Here is a 19,592-nt window from a genome sequence, read left to right on the forward strand (position 1 = left end):
GTGATGTGATACCCAGTTTCTGGCGTTGAAGGAAACAGGAATCGGTCGGCGTCGAGCAAGCATAAAGAAATAATAATACCTAGGTAGGTAGGTCGGTACAGGGAGCAGGCGTGTTTGTGTGTTTTACCAAGGTTCGATATCTGATAGATAATGTTTTGGCAATCGGTAACTATTATGCATTGTATATACATATGTATCCTACCAGTGAGGTAAATCATCTTCTCACTCTCCGTGCATGATTCACCAGATTCTCAATCACCCCTTCAAACGCCTCCTTCTCACTCCGCAACGCATCGCGCCGCTGCTGCCAGTACTCCCTTGCCTCGGTGGCTTTTGCCAGCCCATCGTACAGCGCGCGAACATGCGCGCGCAGCTCGTCGTCCGTCATCCCGTCCAGCGCGGCCTGCGTCGTGGCGCAGAGACGGCGCAGCGCCGAGAGATCCAGCTCCGGCGGGGGCGGGGGCCCACGACGTCTTCCTGAAGATGAGGGCGCAGAGGATTTCTGCTGGGCGGCGGCATCCGTGGATGACAGCTGCTGTTGAGTTCCAGCTGCTTCTCCTGTTGTTGGCTGCCGACGCGGGCTTCGTGACGAGCTTCGCCCGCTGCTGCTGCTTCTTCGGTGCTCGTCGATCGATGGGAGGACGAGCTTCTTCTGCTTCGAGGCAGGCAGGATCTCATCAAGGTCGACGGGGACACCTAACGAGACGAGGAAGAGCCGTCGGATCCGCGATTTGACCCAGTTCGGTGGCTGGAGTGGAGGGGGAGCCACAAGCTGGGTCCAGAGAGAATAGGAGCGCTCGCTGTTGAAGATGGCGGAGGAGTCGGGGATTGGTTCCACCGGTGGGAGGGAAGAGATGGTGGTCGTCTCGGGGAAGAGGGTATCAAGGGCATCTTTCGTGGCGGACGTGAGATCGGATAAAGAGGATATGTTTGAGAAATCTAACAAGGGGGCCTGGAAATAGTTAATGCGACGTTTGTTACCCCTCTGGAATGGCACTTACAGCAGGAGGAGGAGCAGGGGGTTGCTCCGGGGGAACTTCAGTCGTTTCTTCTCCAGGCGCTTGGAACCCTTCGTCAAACTCCCCGAAATCGTCATCCTCAGCGCCGGCAGGAGCGGCGCCCTCCTCGAAATCGTCGAAGTCGTCTGCGAAATCATCATCGCCTTCACGTATCATCCGGTTAGTGCGACTGGCCATGATTTCTCGACTCCACCGTTCGCACCATGCACGCCCGGTTTACGACGCGAGATTTGAACCAGCAATAGTTGCAATCTTACCGGTCGTGTCTTGAACCGTCTCCGTAGCATCAGGTGCAGCATCAGGACTCTGACTGCGCGATCGTAGCCGGGGTGACTCTGGCTCGTGGGGAGGCGTCTCGACTTGTGATAGCAATGTCTCCGGCACGTTGTGCTGGTCGGCGTGATCTTGAGCCGCCGGCTCGCGAGCTCCATCGGACGCTGCCACGACCGCATCGGGCACTGCGTCCGCGCGCCGCGCTTCATACGCTTCCGTGCCCGGCACTTCGCCGTAGCTAGGTTCGTTCGGGTCGACCTTGACGACCACAGTTCTCGGAATCGGCGTTCCGCCTGGAGTCACCGTGCCTGTCGACGACCCCCTCCGGCTTCGCGACCCTTCCGGGACAATCTCTACTTCGTCCGGGACAGCGTCCTGTACGCGGGCATTGTATGCATCTGTTCCGGGAACCTCTCCGTATCGAGGCTCGTCGTCGACCTTTTCTACACGGGTTCGCGGCACCGGCGACGGCAAGGCGGAGGAATGTTGTGATCGCGCGCCCGACCGGCCTTCGCTGGCATCCGAGAAATGCTCATCTTCACTACCTAGATCCAGTTAACTGAGTGCCCGCATCATAGAGACATCGTAGAGGCGGGAGCTCCGTACCGGACTCGTGCGCCCCAGGGTCTTCCAGCTGTACGCTTTTGGGAGGAGGCTCCAGATGGGCGCTGGAAGGACGAGACGGGCTAGCCGACATTAGGAGGCAACCCTGGCATCACATGTATTCATTCAATTGATGATCTGGCGAGTGGTTGAGAGAGCTTGCGATGGCCTGCCGGGACGTGCCAAGGCTGGATGCCTTCTTTATGCCTAAACTTTCAGGCCACAATTCGCCCCAACTCACCGCGTCGTGGACAAAAGTTCCGCATAAACACACCTCGATCTTCACCTCCAGCTCTTTGAGGTGAACCTTCTCCCATTGCGTCGCCTTGTTCAAGGGCGATAACAAAGAGCTTTTCTGATGTAAGCACAGTGTGCCCCTCACGCCATCGACGGGGTAGACAGCTGACTGATTCTTTATTCTCCAGTGCCTTGACTCTGCTTGACCATGTCGAACAACAGCGGCGGCGGCTTTACTTTTGGCACGCCCGCTTCCTCGGGCGCCTCCTCGGGAGGCCTCTTTGGCTCGACGACGCCGTTTGGCTCCAATACCGGTTCAAAACCAGGTGGTCTGTTTGGCAACATCGGCGCATCGTCCAGCGGAACATCTACCCCGTCGCTCTTTGGCACGGCGAATACGACCAATGCCAGCTCTGGTCAGCAGACGTCGTCCATCTTTGGCTCTGCAACCACATCCGGAGCGACTAGCTCAAGCACGCCCACATTCAGCTTCGGCAGCCAGAACCAGAACCAGAACCAGAACCAGACAAGCTCGGCGCAGTCAAAACCTCTGTTCGGCACCGCGACGAGCTCGGGCTCCTCGCAGGGCCAGACCAAGACGACAGGGTTGTTTGGCAATACCGAATCGAAGCAGGGTGGCTTGTTCGGCAGCGCGACCTCCACGCCGGCGCAGTCGAAACCCAATCTGTTCAGCACGACGCCTGCTAATCCGCCGCCCACTGGCGGCCAAACACCGTCCATCTTCGGAACTGGGACATCTGGCACCTCTGCGCCGTCGACGACTTCTGCTACTACTACCTCGCAGCCTCAATCAGGAGGTTTGTTCGGACAGGCCAATACAACCTCGACTCTCTTTGGGAAAGGGACCACAACGAGCGGCACTTCCCTATTCGGAACCACTTCTACTAGTACAGATCAGAAGGCGACCACTACCACCTCCGAGAGCGGATCGAAACCATTGTTCTCTTTTGGAGGAACAACGACTTCGTCTTCAGGGGGTGGTGCTGCTACAACTACGACTGCCAAATCTCCCTTTTCATTCCCTTCGGCGAGTGGAGATTCTAAGTCTTCCACAAATGCTGCCTCTATGGCGACTCCGCAGAAGCCCCTGTTCCCGAACCTGGGCGGTACTGCCTCGTCCACCACCCCGGCGTCCACTCCGGCGGCTGCTCCATCACTCTTCAAAGCCGCAACGACCACTGCCGCTGGCACGACTCCCAGTACAACGCAAGCTACAACGGCCACATCTGCCCCTGCGCAGACGGCGGGTACTTCGACCCCGCTGTTTTCCCTCGGCAAGCCTGCAGAATCCAAGCCCGCTGAAGCACCATCAACCACTACAACCGCACCCGTGCAGCCCACGACTGGTGCGACCACCTCGGCGACAACAACAGCTGCCACAACATCAGCGCCCTCCACCACCACCACCGGCACAGCTGCTGCGCAGACCACCAGCGCTCCTGCGCCTAGCCTGAGTGCGTCTGTGGCTGGACCGCCTCCGCCCGCTCAGTCGCGTCTAAAGAACAAGACCATGGATGAAATCATCACGCGTTGGGCAACGGACTTGACCAAGTACCAGAAGGAATTCCGCGAGCAAGCCGAGAAGGTGGCCGAATGGGACCGTATGCTGGTGGAGAACGGAACCAAGGTGCAGAAGTTGTATGGCAACACGGTGGACGCGGAGCGCGCCACTCAGGAGGTCGAACGGCAGCTCGCATCGGTCGAGGGTCAGCAGGAGGAGCTGGCGTCGTGGCTGGATCGATATGAGCGGGAGGTCGATGAGATGTTGTCGAAACAAGTTGGGCCGGGTGAGACGCTTCAAGGACCCGACCAGGAGCGTGAGCGAACGTGAGTGTCTCTGCGCTTCATCAAGGGAGTATCTACTGACGCCCTGCAGGTACAAGCTTGCTGAGAAGCTCTCTGAGCGCCTTGACGAGATGGGCAAGGACCTGAGCAGCATGATTGAAGAAGTCAACAACGCGTCAGCGACGTTGAGCAAGACCAACAAGGCCGACGAGCCCGTATGTAGCCTTTTCTACAATCGAGGACTATTGTTCCCTACTAACTCGTGATTAGATCTCCCAAATCGTCCGCATCCTCAACTCGCATTTGGCGCAGCTGCAGATGATTGACCAAGGCACGACTGAACTCCAGCAGAAGATCAGCGCGGCGCAGAAAGCCGGTCAGGGTCTGGGATCGAGATTGAGCTATGCCAATGGTGCGGGTAATGGAAGTCTGGGCTTGGGGGGCAGCGCAGTGGATGATTTCTATCGGTCTTACATGGGTCGTCGATAGATCCTTTCTACGATGGCGAGGTTCTGTATCAATAGGTAGTTTGGACTTTGGAATGGTCGGGGTTAGGCAAGCTGTTTTTTCTGTCCGGTCTGATTCAATTGTCAACTGTTCTAAAGACTGTGATTACATAATCAAAATGTCCCTCCGGTGCTCCACTGTAATCCCGCATCCAGGCTTCCAGCACATTTGAACACCACTCTTGATTGTGGTGGCACTGTTGAATTCGACAACTCTACTGTACATTGCAAGGCCTACGTTGCCGTCTTTTGCGGCAGACCCGACACCCGTCTGCCCATCATGTCGAACGAAATGGATATCGACTCCCCCACGCGGGAGCGCCCTCCATCGTCAGCAGCATCCGCAGAGGCGCAAACACGCGAAGGCGCCGTCGCCGTCCGCAGTATCGAGGGCTGGATTGTCATCGCGACCAACATTCACGAGGAGGCCTCGGAGGAGGACGTCACGGATTTGTTTGCGGAGTATGGTGATATCAAAAACTTCAACCTGAATCTGGACCGGCGGACGGGTTATGTCAAGGTGTGTTTTACACATCGCTAGCGAAGACCTAAGATGAATTGGTAGGCTGATAAGGTTGTGGGGGAATCCACTATAGGGATATGCATTGATTGAATATTCTACACTCCCCGAAGCCCGCGCCGCGATCAAAGCGCTCGATGGAGCAAAACTGCTTGATCAGACGATCCACGTGGATTTTGCGTTTGTACGGCCACCGTCGAATAACAAGACACGCGGGGGTGGTAGGGAGTTGAGAGGTGGGAGAGCGCGAAGCAGGAGTCGAGATCGCAGTCGGAGTCCGGGCATGGATCGCGATTGAAGCATGGTTTGATGGCTTTGCTGTGTGGCTCTTTCCACAATCTCTTCTCACGGGGTATTCGTTCTTTGATACCTCGGCGATATGAAGAAGATTGCTACTGTGGCCCGTCCTCCGGGGCTTGTCGGTCCGGCAGTACAGTACGATGCCCACTTTGCTCCCGGCCAGGGAGCCACTGTCGGCGCCTGCGAGGGTCTGTCTCTCTGATCTTGACATGATTAGATCCAACCGGGTGGTCAGTTGTCATGATTGATCGTGCTACGCCTGCCAACGCGAGCAGGGATGGTCTATACCAGGGTTACAGTGATGAGTGCTTTATACCTAATGTTTCTATGCGGCATCGGGTCATTCGAATGCATTTGTAAGGATAGACAGAGTTGTGACCTTCTACATGTAACCTTCATAGAGTTCGTGACCTGATATTCGGTTGTTGACTGTTGAGTGCTCTATCGCTGAGCACGCAGTATAGAGCTTGGCTTCCTCTCTTCCCCGCATGATCGATCTCATCTTCATCCATCCCATGACCCATCCCCCTTCAATCGTTAGCAAGGGACTTGTTATGCCACTCCTTCAGTTTAATACAGTGCCTGTCTCTGGATTGAGCATGTTATTCGGTCTGGAATGATGTGATTCTGATCATAGCACGTCGAGTCTCGAGTTGGATCCTGGTAGAACCCTCTTCTGGTTACTCTCATCCGAACGTACATCAGGAACCCAGATCTCAACCGCAGTTAGATACCATGTTACCCCTGGTGTATGCGCTCGTCTTCCTCTCGTTGGGAGTCGCAGCCCTGCCTCCAAGACCGACCGTCCTGGCCCCAGCGCCGGATGGCAACGATCACAACAAGCCAGGACCAGCCGCGGACTCGCCGCAACAAACGCTACAAGACCTCATTCACGCACTCGACGTCCTGCAGGACTCGTACTTTACGCCCTGGCTGGGTACCTGGCCGACGGCGATCGACTGGACTGCCGCGGTGATCGGCACGCAAATCTCCGCGGCGCTCTCCACCTTGTCCTCCAACGCACCGCCGGCGTCGTCGCAGAACGAGACGGAGCTGCTCCTCCATGCGCTGGTGGCAGAGAACCTGATCAATAGGTTCTTCGACCAGACGTATGCCTTTTACTACGGCGAGGATGCTTTTAGTCTTCGGATGCAGGCGTTTGATGACATGCTGTGGGTGGTCCTGGGGTGGTTGGAGAGCATCAAGTTCCAGGATCTGCATTCCGAACGACATTACCGGTACGTAGGGGATAATACTTCGACACAGGAGCGTCCGTGGCATGGGACGCTTTTGCGGGTTCCTGCGGCGCATCGCGCCCGCGTGTTCTACGAGCTGGCCTCTGCCGGCTGGGACGAAGAGCTGTGCGGCGGAGGCATGATTTGGAGTCCGTATCTGCTGCCGTATAAAAATGCCATTACGAACGAGTTGTTCGTCTCGGCCAGTATCGGCATGTATCTGTTCTTCCCCGGGGACCCGATCGAGTCGCCGTACCTGGATCTGCTCCCGAGGAAGAGCAGTACAAAGAGAAGGGATCCAGTCCATCTCGCCAACGCCATCAAGGCGTACAACTGGCTCAAGAACTCGAATATGACGGGGATTCACGGCCTCTACGCCGACGGATTCCATATCCACGGGTACGAGAACATCACACACCCGGGCACGGGCAGATGCGACGAACTCAACACCATGGTCTATACCTACAATCAAGGGGTCATCCTCAGCGGGCTGAGAGGCCTCTGGATGGCCACCCGGGACCGGTACTACCTGCGGGACGGGCATGAGCTGGTCGAGCGGGTGCTGCTCGCCACTAATTGGCCGCACACCACGAACACCACCTGGGCCGGCCTGGGCCGCGGCGGTGTGCTCGAAGAGATTTGTGACGTGGCGGGCGACTGCACGCAGAACGGGCACACGTTCAAGAGTATATTCTTCCACCATTTTGCTGAGTTTTGCCGACCGTTGCGGCCGGATGAGGTCCGGTTCCTACGGGAGACGGAGAGCTCGAAGGAGTCTGCGGCGGAGAGCATACGGTTCTTTGAAACCTGGCATATGCGCCGCTGCGCGCGGTACAGGTCCTGGGTCGCGCACAACGCCCGGGCGGCCCTCATGACGCGCAACCCCGAGGGCAAGTTCGGCATGTGGTGGGGGCGGCCGTATCCGACTCCTGATCCGGGGAACCTAACGGCAGAACTGCCGATGGGTGCCATTGACTATCTCCATCACTGGGGCTTCAAAGGAGAGGATAAGCCACTGCGGCGCCCGCTGCGAGACTGGCTACATGAGGGCGGGGATATCTCCGCCATGACGAGCAAACATCGGACGAACGCGGAGCCGCCTCGAGACGTCAATGATCGTGGGCGAGGGCGTACGGTCGAGACGCAGGTCGGTGGGATCGCCGTGGTGAGGGCGTGGCTTCAGTGGCAGGTCACTCCTTCGCTTCGATGACCGATTTATTCTTCTGTACTAATGACTAGATGAAATATTATTCATACGTTACGTTTACGACGACGACAGGAGCTCCGTAGTAGGACTCGTGTAGCTGATCTTATACATGCATTGTTGCTGATACATATATGACACGAGAAGAGCAGAGGAGACGCTTCTCAGCTCACTTCAAGAATCCTGACAAACAACAACGCCTGGTCGAAAGGGACGGGGAGTCTTAGTTCTGCTCCCCGCCTTGCTCGCGGGTGAGTTGATCACTAGAATCCAGGTCAGCGCCAATCCATCACACCCTATCCGAAGAGAGAGAGAGAGAAGAACATACATATGCTTATCCAACTCATCCAGATGCTTCCGCTGCTCTTTGAGCTTCTCCTTCAACGCACGGAGTCTGTTTACACCTCCGGCATCAGCACCTCAGTCCGCTGGAAAGAACTAATAGGCACTTACTTCTCCAACTCCTTCTCCCGCACGTAGAGGTTCTCCTGCGCGGCCTCGCGGCGAGTGAACTGGTCGGGGTGGATGCGCGGCGCACCTGTATCGCCCTCGCCCATTCTGACGGCTGCCACGGAGAAGGGTCGTCTGGCCGCGAAGAGGGTCTGGTTGGTGGTACCGCGGAGAGAGCGGACGACGGATTGACGCAACATGATGTGGTAGTGTGAGAGGGGGCCGAAAGGGACTTATGAAATCGTGCTGACTGCTGGACTTGGAAGGGATTGGATGGTACCTGTTGCCAGCTGATTAAGTAGCTGCTTGGGGACTGGTCGGATGATGTGGATGGATGACGTTAGCGGAGGCCTGGTCATCATGTGACCGATGGCCGCGTTTGCATTGTTTGGATGAACTAACTGGATTACTATTATGTAAGGTACTTAGGTACCTACCTTAACGGGACTAGCGCAGGAGGGCCTGAGGCACTGAGGCAACCTACTCCGTACTCCGTACACGGAAGTATGTATTGCTCGCTCACTTCTCTCGCTGCGCTGCTGCGAAGTACAGTACATCGCTCTTTCCATCATCAGCAGGACGCACTGTAAACCTCAGGTTAGCTATAATTCTCATCAAGCCTCAGTGTTCGAGAAACAGCTCTTCCCACATCGGATTCAGTGCCCTTGTGTCCTGGCTTGCTCATCTGGACAGTTTCACTCAACCAGCAATTCAATCGCACAAACCTACACCCAGCCCTTACGAGGAAGATACTCCCACCAAGCCCGATTGGCCCGACTTGCCATGGCCGAAAACCCTGGTTTATCCAATGAGGAGGACCAGCGACAACTGGAATATCTGCTAAAACAGCTAGCCGATAAAGACAAACAGCTAAAGGAAGAGGCGGAGGCGCGAAAAGAAGCAGAGGACGCGCAAAAAAGAGCGGAAGCAGAAACTTGGCCCACAACATTTGAAGAACTGTTACGATATTCCAATGAACTGTTGTCGAGGCAGTTACTGGTTGGCACGCGCGCTGAATCCACACGGGGAACCATTGCGGCACGCCGCGAGAAACTTTGTCCGGAAGAACTTTGCCATTGGTCAGACTTCCCAAGGGAAATGACCAAAATCTTCGATGACGTGTGCCGTTTTCTCAAGCCGGCAGACAAGGCCGCGCCTCGGCTGTTCCATTCCTCCGCTAATCTCAATGGGCTTTCCAAGTACGTTGTTGCCGAGCCGTTACGCAGCGAGGCTGACTTTAATATGTACGAGTATATGGCGGTGGTACAACCGGTCGTCGGCATTATTCAAGAATTGTCTAAGTTCGACGACGCCAGGGTGCAATTCCAACTGCCTAACGGCGTTAGATTTCACGCAAACCACGCTGGAGCCCTGGAGACGAAAGAGGGGGTAGGCGATGATCAGTCAGGCACGCGGCCCTGGCCAGATTTGTATTGCTTCCATCGAACGGATGACAATGCCGAATGCCTGCTGACAACGGTTGAGCTCAAGCCGCCACATAAGCTCGACGTTCAGTGTCTCCGTGCCGGGCTCCGGGATATGGATTTTGTGGAAGAGGTTGTCATGAAAGATACGATTCCGACCGATGAGGATGGAAAGACGAGGAGCACCGCGGAAACTAGGACCGGGGTGACCCTGGCCCAGGAATACAATGTCATGATTGAGGAGGGCGTGGAGTTCTCCTACATCTCGAATGGCTTCGCCTATGTGTTCCTTCACGTGCCAAAAAACGAATTCTGGAAGCTGTACTACTTCATCTGCGAGCCAAATGTGGACGTTAACCAAGAAAGCGACGAGATTGAGATCGAGAAGACGTCGATTGCGCGAGTCCTCTGTTTTTGCCTGATGTGCTGTCGATCCACAGTCCGAGATCAGAAGTGGCGGAATGAGGCAAAGAAAAGTCTTCGGACTTGGGGTGAACACCTTGATGGCATGTGGGCGAAGATTTCCAGTCCAGATGCGCCACGAACGCCTTCCAGTTCGGACCATCAAAGCTCGGAGTCTGAATATCTGCCATCATCGCCTCCATCGGAGCGCGTCGCGGGAGGGCCATCGCGTCATGGCGAGCCGCTGCAGGCCTCCGGAGGAATCCCCTCCTCCGCCACCCCACGACGACAGTTCCAATGACTCTGACGATGTCCAGGCAGCGCAGGGCCGGAAGCGCGGATTCAGCCAAGTGTCGTCGTCACCAACGCAGCGGGCATCATCGACGCGTTCCACGCGCGCGTCCACGCGCGAACAACGCGGTCAGGGCCACCAGCATGCAAACCGGTTTTGCACGCAACGATGCCTTCCCGGATTGCAACAAGGTGGTCGTCTGGACGACGCGTGCCCCAATGTTGGCCTCCATCGGCAAGGGGCTGGCGGCGACCAGCACCGCATCGAAGTGATGAGTGCTTTATACCTAATGTTTCTATGCGGCATCGGGTCATTCGAATGCATTTGTAAGGATAGACAGAGTTGTGACCTTCTACATGTAACCTTCATAGAGTTCGTGACCTGATATTCGGTTGTTGACTGTTGAGTGCTCTATCGCTGAGCACGCAGTATAGAGCTTGGCTTCCTCTCTTCCCCGCATGATCGATCTCATCTTCATCCATCCCATGACCCATCCCCCTTCAATCGTTAGCAAGGGACTTGTTATGCCACTCCTTCAGTTTAATACAGTGCCTGTCTCTGGATTGAGCATGTTATTCGGTCTGGAATGATGTGATTCTGATCATAGCACGTCGAGTCTCGAGTTGGATCCTGGTAGAACCCTCTCACATCTTGGCTCTGGGAGGAGGTTTCTCGGGAGGCAGAGATTTACAGGGTCCTCCAGAAAGTACAGGGGTCAACGGTTCCGGTGTTCCTTGGGGCCATTGATATGGACCAAATCTACTTCCTCCACGGCGCCGGCCGAATTCAGCATATGCTGCTGATGGGCTGGGGAGGCGAGAAAATCAAGTCTGTCGATGCAAACTCGCAGCTGAGTCAAGAGATTTCGCGGTCGAAGAACCAGCTTCGTTTGTGCGGGGTGGTGCATGACGATCTGAGGTTGGACAACATGCTCTGGAATGAGGAGTTGGGCCGAGTTCTCATCATTGACTTTCACCGTTGCCGGATCGATCCCCGGTCCAAGGCGGAACGGTCCCGATCTCTGAAGAGGCGATCCCGTCCGGGGAAGGATGAATGGCCGAAACGGCACTGCCCGAATGCGGGATAACGGTGAAGAACCGCGCGTAAGTAGGAAGCCGGCGCTCTCCGACATCCGTCTCTGGACTCACGGGCCTCTACAGATGACAACTATGGTGGTTATTGATGTTGGCCCACGGGGGAGAAACCTTGACTGACGATTTGCGTCCCGTCTGAGTGCCATTGCGTTCAGTCAAGTACGAGTCCTCGGACTAGGAAAACGTGTGGGTGCGTCCCTGGAGCACGGGTAACCAAACGATACGTTTTGTATAAAATACGGAGTACAGAGTACGACAAACAGATAGTTATGGTATTATAATTAACTGGTTAACTACTAGTTCAGGTGTAGTATTAGGACGGTTGAAAGCAGTCAATAAACTTGTAGCATGTAAGGAACGTCTTCGGTAGTGTTCGTTTACTTAAAAGAAGAAGATTGCGACCTACAAAGCAGGAAGATGACTTAGCTACTGTTCTTCGAGATTGTATGGTAGCACCTTTTCGTGGCTAGTCTTCTCGAGCGGAATCCTTGAGGGACGAACAGTATGACGGTAGGGCAGCGGCAGGCCCATAAATATGGATAGTATAGTTGAGTTTATGGTCCCGCGGGGACCGCAATCGGCGGGCGAAGACACTGTACTTCAAGTGAAGGTGGGACGGCGAGATGCTGCTCGGGCCATGACTTTGAGAGTCGACTGAAAGTAGCGACCTACCCAGCAACTGTTCTTCGCGTATGTATCAAATAGGAAGACCATTCTGTTGAGACAAGCAAGGAAGGGAGGATGAAACTTGGTAATCACTCTGTAGGAAGTACATCTTCCTTTGACCATTCCTTTACAGTAGTAGCTACATAGTAATAAACAGGCTTGAGGGCGTCAGATCAGAAAAATGACTTGACCACCAACCGTGACTGTACCTTTGGTCTGGGCCTTGATCATCGGATTTCAGGGTCGTTAGTATGCACACTCATGAAAGATAATCGAAGGGAGGCAGTATCTGAGACGAATTTCTTTAGAAAAGAAAAAAAAAAAAAAAAAAAAAAACTAACCGCCCAGGGAGCAGCCGTGCGGCAGACCTCTGAAAGCAGCAACAGTTTGTTAACCTGATGGCCTTTGATCTGTTGATGTTGTTTGTTGTTGGAAGGACGTTATGAAACGTCTTGTCTCTTCCAGAAATTTCAAAAGGCATAAGGAGTCTAACATGAAGACAGACGTCGCCATTTGCTTCAAGTTGTCCGGGTACGAATTGAGCATCGCAGACCGCAAGGCACGCGGTGAGGGTCTTTAACTGAACGGAGTGCGCTGATCTGTTGCAAGAGTCATAGTCTTATGGGCCAATACACAACACTTTAGAGGGTTCCATTGTATCGCGTAGTTTAGACCGATTTATATTGACAGAAATACCTATAGGCTAAGGTACGTTAGATAGATCACATTGACGGAACGTCATCAGGGGAGCCAAACTTGGCTATCAAGAGGCCATCTAGGTTGGCTACTAGGTAATCGAAGCGCAGGAGAATGTACTTCGTACTCGGTACGTAGAAATCTCGATGTCGGGAGGGAGAAGGCGTGCGATGTCCGTCTCATTTTCCAAACATAGCACATTGCCTTGTCCTGTCGGACCTGAATGGGAGCCACTCTGGTTGTTGAGAGCCTCGAGCAACCGCCGACATACATCCTCTGCCACTTCGTACCGTCCTTATAGGCATTCAGGTTGTTGACGCCGACGAGAAACCGCCGACAAAAGGGGCGGCTTTTGAGTGCCCTTGTTCTACTGCGTAGAATCTCGAGACATGGTTAGATGGGCTGACGCTGATGAGATTGATGGTCCGGTGCATTGCCTAGGTGGCTCTGAGTGAGAGTAGAGATTAGAACTCGACGGTCAAAGACAAGCAATGCCGTCCCTCGAGAACTGTTGCAGCTCAGCCTGCGGAAATGGACGCGTAACAACTACATGCACACCCCTACATAACTACTTCGTATACCACGTGACTTTGGTAGGAGTACCTACCTAGGTAGGTACGGAGTACTCCATAGTATCAAGGAGATTTCCAAGTTTTTTTGTAATAATTCAGGCTGGCAAGGGATTCTTTATGCAATTCTGTCGGAATTCGTTGATTTGGAGTTTTCTCCTCTGTAGATGTCAAGTTACTACAGTACTTCTGTCACTAGTCGAGGATGATTCTGGTGATTCTAGCCTAACATTTGTTGATTCTCCTAGGGCGGTTCCGGACCGGCAGGCGGCATGCAATGCATCCATCCAATGTCTAGCTAGATAGGTATGTATGCCATGATATTGGCCCGGCGGATTTGGTGCAGTGCAGCAAATAATAAAAAAGCGTCCAGCGATAAGAAGCAGAAATCGCGTGCGCGAGTCCTCCCGCTCCTCTGGCTTTTCGGTGAGGCGTGACTAATGGTAAGCCCCCTTTGGGCGGGCGGTGAGCCAGTCAGAGGGCGCGTCACGGGGGGAGGGTGTGGCCCACTTTTCACGCACCGTTTTGGGAAGTTGGGAAATTGGGGCTTTCCCCCCTTGACCCAAACCAAACCAAAAAACCGCCAGCGGCACTTCCTTCTCTTCCCCCATACAAAAAACCCCCCTCTCTCCCGCTCTCTCATCAACTGGATTCCTCTCTTGTTCCATCGCCAGATATCGCTTGCACCCCTTGGCTTCTCCTGTTTGCTGCCTTGACCGGCTTGCTTGAGTATTTGACGCGTTCTTCCTCCAATTCACAGTGAGTTTGTCCACACCGCCGCCCCCTCTCCCTCCCCTCCTCGCCTGCCCGTTGGGCGAGGTTGTTCTTGCACACCCCCCGTCGTACTGCGCCCGCTTCCCCGCGCCGTTGGCCATCCGGCTCGTATCTGCAGTCCGACGGTCGCGTCGGCGGGTGAATCGCCATCGCATGGTCGTGATGGGGGGTGCTCCTGGTTCCCTTGGAAGCGGGCGTGGGTCGGGGTGTGACGTAGAATGGGAACCACCAACCCGACCGAGAACACGATGCGCGTTTTTCTTTCCAGATCGAGAACATCTCAACTAACCGCGACAGACCATGGGTCAACACGAAGATGCCGTCTACCTCGCCAAGCTTGCGGAGCAAGCTGAGCGCTACGAAGGTCCGTGTCGCTTTGTCTTCCCCCCTCCCCCTTTCTCCACGCCACGCGCAGGGCCGCCCGGAATTGACAATGATGTGACTCGCAGAGATGGTGGAGAACATGAAGATCGTAGCGCAATCAGACCAAGAGCTGTCCGTGGAAGAGCGGAATTTGCTGTCGGTAGCGTACAAGAACGTCATCGGAGCCCGCCGGGCGTCGTGGCGTATTGTCACGTCCATTGAGCAGAAGGAGGAGTCCAAGGGCAACGAGGCCCAGGTCGCCCTCATCAAGGAGTATCGCCAGAAGATCGAGAAGGAGTTGACGGAGATTTGCGAGGACATTCTCGGCGTCTTGGATAAGCACCTGATCTCGTCAGCTCAGACGGGAGAGTCCAAGGTGTTCTACCACAAGATGTATGTTCTTCGATCAGGTAGTAGGCGGGCACAAGCTGATGAGTCTGTAGGAAGGGTGACTACTACCGCTACCTGGCCGAGTTCGCCGTCGGCGAGCGGCGCAAGGTGTCGGCCGATGCTTCGCTCGAGGCCTACAAGGCCGCGACCGAGGTTGCGCAGACGGATCTGGCGCCGACGCACCCGATCCGCCTGGGTCTGGCGCTGAACTTTTCTGTCTTCTACTATGAGATCCTCAACTCGCCCGATCAGGCGTGCCATCTGGCCAAGACTGCCTTTGACGATGCGATTGCCGGTGAGTGCGATCACCTTGGGTCGAAGGAAGCTCCTAGGCTAACAAGGACAGAACTCGACACGCTGAGCGAGGAGAGCTACAAGGACTCGACCTTGATCATGCAGCTGCTGCGGGACAACCTGGTACGTGACTTGTCTTGAGTGCTCTACATCGGATGGCACAAGCTAAATCAAATGTAGACTTTGTGGACCTCGTCCGAGGCCGAGACAGCCCCCGAGCAGGCCCCTGCGGAGAAGAAGGAGGAGGCCCCGGCTGCCGAGGGTGAGAAGCCTGCCGAGTAAATCAGTCGATAAAACCAAAAAAAAAGGAAAAGAATACAAAATAGCGGCGTAATCCAAACCCGGGGGAGTCATTTGTGTCCTTTATTTCTTCTTCCAACGGTCGGGTGTTCGCCTTTTCTATCGCTGTTTTAGTCGGTCTCTTTTTATTCTTTTTGCCCCCTCGTCCTTGTTGGTCTTGCGGAGGGTCGTGGGTTAGAAGTGAGAAGTGATCTTACTCGACGGAGTAGACGGGTAGATGAATGGACTGCCCTATGATCTCGCGAGTATTATCGATCCATCTACTCCGTACATATGTATCTACCTACATATGTATAATCCATCGTCAAAGAATTCATACGATACAGTACCGTCTCAGAAGGGACCCCATATGTACTACTCCATGACAAAACGCAAAAGTTGATCAAACACCGAACCAGCCCCTGGCCCTGAACCAACCGGACAAAAAAAAAAAACATCGCATCCAGCGCGATTGTCGAGAAATCATTATTAGTAGGGCGAGAACATTTGCGAAACTCACTTCCTCGGCTTCTTCGTATTCTTCCCGTCTCGGCTACCTTTGCCTCCAAACCCGGGGATCGACGACGAGGACGACGATTGTGGCCGACTACCAGGATCCCCCCTCCGCAGATTCTTGGTCAATTGCCCGATATAGTCTGTCAGATACTGATTCTCCTTCTCGATCCGGTTATGTTCCTTGCGGAGTTCCTCCATTTCATCCATGACGTGGTCGAGTTTTGCTTGGAGGGAGAGTGCTTCCCTGGATATATTCCCATCAGCATTGGATTTCTATTCAAAAACGATTTGGGGGGGGGGGGGGGGGAAGGGGATATATTTACACGCGTAGTTTCTCTCTCGCTTCATTCCCCATTCGTTCCAAGTCCGCCGAGTCTCTACGCGGACTCATTGCACGGGCATCATCGGGTGGGAACCACTCCTCCTCGATTTCGATTTCGGGATGGTCGCGAGGGACGAGGATTGAGTCGTTGGGGTTGCGCAGCGGGGGCATGGGCTTGATAGTGGTAGTAGTATTGAGATTCGCGTTTGGATTGGTTGATGAGTTTGTTGTGCTGTATTTGCGGCCGCGGTCGGGGGTTTCGTCTTCTCGTTCTTCTTCTTTTGCTTTCTGTTCTTGTTGCTGCTGTTGTTCTTGTTGAGGGTTTTCTGTCGAACAGGTGTGGTTGTCGATTGCGGTTGCGGGGGAGGGTTCTTCGCTGGAAGGTGGCGGCAAGGGCATATTGTCCTGGTTCTTTTTTTTTTTATTTTTTAGTTCAGAGGCTCGGGTATTATTCTTTCCGCGTGATTTTCTTGAAAGGCGCCCGAATTGAAAGGAAAATATTCAGCGTACTGCTCGCGAGGAAAAAAAAAAAAAAAAAGCGGTCTGTTCTGTTTCCAAGCTGGAGTTGTGGAGAATCTCTGATGGTGAGAGAGAGTGATGTTTCCCAAGCGGTGAAGTGAGGGAGGGCGATCTTCAAGCCGAGAAATGTTCAACTCAGAACCAGCAGACCAGAGCAGCAAGGAGGCATGAATAGCGATTCGGATTGCTTTGGACGGAATGCTGAAAGATAATTCCAGGATTCTGGTTAGTTATTTTCTTTGGTGTGGCAATACTATGATCTGCGTAGTCGGTTTCATCCCCAGGCTTTCAAATTACATGGCGATGGAAAAGAACTCAAGTGTTTACGAAGTTACGGACAGAATTGAACATGCACGTTGAGCGGGGTTATTCTGTTTTATTATGACAATACTTATCCCAAACCGAGTCAAATCTATTAATACAAGCGAAGAGAAATCAAATCACCGCCGGTTGTTCCGCTGCATCCCCAGAATTTGAACCATCCGCACAAAGATGTTGAGGAAGTCCAACTCCAGGCTGATGCTCTCATTGACTGGATCCCGCCGAATCAGCCCACGCTGCGCCATCCGCGCGTGCTGCAGAATCTTCTGCACATCGTACAGCGTGAACCCTCCAAAAACAGCCAACCCGCCGTACAGCCAGATCCGCTCAGACCACATCAGGCTGCGCGTCGCGGTGGCGGGAAGGACCAGCGGCGCAAGGCCCGACAGCGCAACGATGGTCACACCAGCAAGCAGCGGGCCACCCAGGTACAGGTACTTCTCCTGCTTGGCCGTAGCGCCGACGAAGGCAATCGAACCCATCATGCCAACGGTGTACATACCAGCGCGGGCCAGCAGCGCCGGAGACAGGAACATGAGCGGCGAGAGCAGAGCAGCCTGTGTGACGTTGAAGCCGGTCCAGAGGGCGTACTTGAGCATGTACCTATAAACCACTGTTAGAAGCCCGTCCGGCGGACCGCTGGGAGAAAAAAAAAATAGTGGCTTACCTCTCCGGAGGCGTGTACAACGTCGCATACATCGTCCCGATGCTCGCAACCAGACCCAGTCCAACGACCGCCCAAGGGTTCGACGCCATCAACCGGACAGACCAGCCATTCGTATGCAGCGCACGAGCAGCAACCGCAATGATCCCAACGCCCAGACCAGTATGCAAGAACGTATCATTCAGATACTCCCGCTCATACGGCGGCATGCCACCGTCCTCGCGAGTCTCGCGGTTGAAGATGAGGTTCGTCGCGATGATGGCCCCGCCGACGATGGCGGCGCCGTACATCACCTTCTGGCCCAGCGTACCATCCTGGCCTCCTGCCCGGTATGTCTCTTGCATGTATGTCCGGCGGAACGCATTCTGGAATGTCTGTCGAGATCGCGCGAGGATGGAGGAGGGGACTGCCGGGGTCGTAGGTTTGGCGACGGCCGGCGGCGTCTTCAGAGGTCCGTTGTGGATGAATCGGATATGTGTCGCTACGCGCGGCGACACTTGCTTGAGCGCCGTCGGAACGGCAAACGGTCGTCGTAGCATGAACGCCATGGTGACGCTCGATGATCGGATGCGTTGATGAGAAGAGCGCAGATTGATGGGCCTTCGGCTGCCTGCGGTTTAAACGGTGACGTCGGACTACGGCGGCCGGAATGTTCCAGAAGCGCAAAACCATGATTATGTAAACTGGCTAAAACAGCCAATCAAATCGCGTATTGGAAGAGGTACCCCACTTCTGTTCTGCACTGTGCACACCCCCATACGAGTACGGAGATCTGATCCATCTTGACTCCACGTTCGATGCTGCCTCGGCTCGAGCACAATGTCGGGCCTGGAAACGATTCAATTGTCGCATGTCCCAGAAAACCTACCTGTCCACGTTGCGCTGTACAGAGACCTACACAATGCCAAGTTCCTGAGAGAGCAACTCGTGTCCGGTAACGCGGAGTTTGAGTATGCCTTTATTGACGCAAGCTCGGTTGGTGATGACTGAGAGTAGGAGTGTTTGCTGCGAGCTGACAGTATGAAAGGTTCTGTCGCGAACACATGTTCTGTCGGCCGTGTTCAAGGCAATCAACGCATACTTGAATCGACGGCTCAAGTCCCGCAACATCCATTCTGAGATTGTCTTCAGCCTTAGCCCGAATAACAACGTGCGTCTGCCTTTTTTTGTTTTTTCCTGCTACAGTCTTGCTTACCCCTTAAGTATAGATTGCAGAGTCCTTCCGCAAATTCGGCATTACCGACTCGACAAAAGACCTACTCGTCGTCAAAGTCTCTGTCGACCCGCAGATCACCCACGACTCCGTGGCCCGGCACCTGCAGAGCGTAGTCGAGGGGACTCCGGCGCCATTCAATGACGAGACGCTCACTTCGATAGCGGATGTCCCAAAGATTCGGAAGGTGTACAAGATCAGTGCGCCGCCAGGGAAGTCGGGTGCTACTTTTGCTGCAAATGAGGACGAGAAGAGGGACCTAGAAGTTGCGATCTTGGGAGCGATAGCGTTGCAGGGAGCGACATGAATGATCTGAGGTTATGGATAGTATGGTTGATGTGTTTTATGAATGGTTGATAGAGGTTCAATCGGGGGCTCATCGAGGTCGGGATGGCGTTGATTTATGGCGTGCTTTGTGACTACATAATGAGGACATGAATGATGCTTCAGAAATGCTTCCATGAATCCCTCTTTTGCAGAGTCAGTTTATTGTAGAGAGCGATACTTAGTAGTAACTACTGTACTTATCGCAGGGCTCGTTGCCCCGCCATCTACTATCTTTACCCCAAAAGAGGAAATGTTGCAACTTTGCCAAGACAGCAGTTCAAACCCCGGATCGCCGCGCGCGACGCTGGATAGAG

The 19,592-nt window shown here is 54.4% G+C and overlaps 10 protein-coding genes across 10 annotated transcripts; 6 read left to right on the forward strand and 4 right to left on the reverse strand.

Moving 5' to 3' along the window:
- Nucleotides 1-214: 214 nt before the first annotated feature.
- On the reverse strand, nucleotides 215-1,989 carry VTN31DRAFT_399 (uncharacterized protein; the record flags this gene model as incomplete). The annotated part of the gene is made up of 4 exons (XM_069404327.1): nucleotides 215-952; nucleotides 1,002-1,162; nucleotides 1,277-1,837; nucleotides 1,899-1,989. The coding sequence occupies 4 exons, from the start codon at nucleotides 1,987-1,989 to the stop codon at nucleotides 215-217; spliced, it is 1,551 nt and encodes a 516-aa protein (XP_069263255.1).
- A 351-nt stretch (nucleotides 1,990-2,340) lies between these two features.
- Nucleotides 2,341-4,427, forward strand: VTN31DRAFT_400 (uncharacterized protein; the record flags this gene model as incomplete). Its single annotated transcript, XM_069404340.1, has 3 exons — nucleotides 2,341-3,980; nucleotides 4,030-4,153; nucleotides 4,209-4,427. 3 exons carry the CDS (start codon nucleotides 2,341-2,343, stop codon nucleotides 4,425-4,427), a joined length of 1,983 nt encoding a protein of 660 aa, XP_069263256.1.
- A 297-nt stretch (nucleotides 4,428-4,724) lies between these two features.
- On the forward strand, nucleotides 4,725-5,262 carry VTN31DRAFT_401 (uncharacterized protein; the record flags this gene model as incomplete). Its single annotated transcript, XM_069404351.1, has 2 exons — nucleotides 4,725-4,964; nucleotides 5,041-5,262. The coding sequence occupies 2 exons, from the start codon at nucleotides 4,725-4,727 to the stop codon at nucleotides 5,260-5,262; spliced, it is 462 nt and encodes a 153-aa protein (XP_069263257.1).
- Nucleotides 5,263-5,999: 737 nt separating this feature from the next.
- VTN31DRAFT_402 (uncharacterized protein) lies at nucleotides 6,000-7,709 on the forward strand (the record flags this gene model as incomplete). The annotated part of the gene is made up of 1 exon (XM_069404362.1): nucleotides 6,000-7,709. One exon carries the CDS (start codon nucleotides 6,000-6,002, stop codon nucleotides 7,707-7,709), a length of 1,710 nt encoding a protein of 569 aa, XP_069263258.1.
- Nucleotides 7,710-7,926: 217 nt separating this feature from the next.
- Nucleotides 7,927-8,353, reverse strand: VTN31DRAFT_403 (uncharacterized protein; the record flags this gene model as incomplete). Its single annotated transcript, XM_069404373.1, has 3 exons — nucleotides 7,927-7,966; nucleotides 8,032-8,097; nucleotides 8,157-8,353. 3 exons carry the CDS (start codon nucleotides 8,351-8,353, stop codon nucleotides 7,927-7,929), a joined length of 303 nt encoding a protein of 100 aa, XP_069263259.1.
- A 583-nt stretch (nucleotides 8,354-8,936) lies between these two features.
- VTN31DRAFT_404 (uncharacterized protein) lies at nucleotides 8,937-10,280 on the forward strand (the record flags this gene model as incomplete). The annotated part of the gene is made up of 1 exon (XM_069404384.1): nucleotides 8,937-10,280. One exon carries the CDS (start codon nucleotides 8,937-8,939, stop codon nucleotides 10,278-10,280), a length of 1,344 nt encoding a protein of 447 aa, XP_069263260.1.
- Nucleotides 10,281-14,370: 4,090 nt separating this feature from the next.
- On the forward strand, nucleotides 14,371-15,399 carry VTN31DRAFT_405 (uncharacterized protein; the record flags this gene model as incomplete). The annotated part of the gene is made up of 5 exons (XM_069404395.1): nucleotides 14,371-14,434; nucleotides 14,520-14,826; nucleotides 14,877-15,118; nucleotides 15,170-15,240; nucleotides 15,298-15,399. 5 exons carry the CDS (start codon nucleotides 14,371-14,373, stop codon nucleotides 15,397-15,399), a joined length of 786 nt encoding a protein of 261 aa, XP_069263261.1.
- Nucleotides 15,400-15,912: 513 nt separating this feature from the next.
- VTN31DRAFT_406 (uncharacterized protein) lies at nucleotides 15,913-16,633 on the reverse strand (the record flags this gene model as incomplete). Its single annotated transcript, XM_069404406.1, has 2 exons — nucleotides 15,913-16,156; nucleotides 16,236-16,633. The coding sequence occupies 2 exons, from the start codon at nucleotides 16,631-16,633 to the stop codon at nucleotides 15,913-15,915; spliced, it is 642 nt and encodes a 213-aa protein (XP_069263262.1).
- A 560-nt stretch (nucleotides 16,634-17,193) lies between these two features.
- VTN31DRAFT_407 (uncharacterized protein) lies at nucleotides 17,194-18,286 on the reverse strand (the record flags this gene model as incomplete). Its single annotated transcript, XM_069404417.1, has 2 exons — nucleotides 17,194-17,677; nucleotides 17,742-18,286. 2 exons carry the CDS (start codon nucleotides 18,284-18,286, stop codon nucleotides 17,194-17,196), a joined length of 1,029 nt encoding a protein of 342 aa, XP_069263263.1.
- A 271-nt stretch (nucleotides 18,287-18,557) lies between these two features.
- VTN31DRAFT_408 (uncharacterized protein) lies at nucleotides 18,558-19,258 on the forward strand (the record flags this gene model as incomplete). Its single annotated transcript, XM_069404428.1, has 3 exons — nucleotides 18,558-18,713; nucleotides 18,766-18,888; nucleotides 18,947-19,258. The coding sequence occupies 3 exons, from the start codon at nucleotides 18,558-18,560 to the stop codon at nucleotides 19,256-19,258; spliced, it is 591 nt and encodes a 196-aa protein (XP_069263264.1).
- Nucleotides 19,259-19,592: the final 334 nt, after the last annotated feature.

This window comes from Thermomyces dupontii (assembly GCF_041956625.1).
Source record: "Thermomyces dupontii strain NRRL 2155 unplaced genomic scaffold VTN31scaffold_1, whole genome shotgun sequence".
Classification (NCBI taxonomy): Eukaryota; Fungi; Ascomycota; class Eurotiomycetes; order Eurotiales; family Trichocomaceae; genus Thermomyces; species Thermomyces dupontii.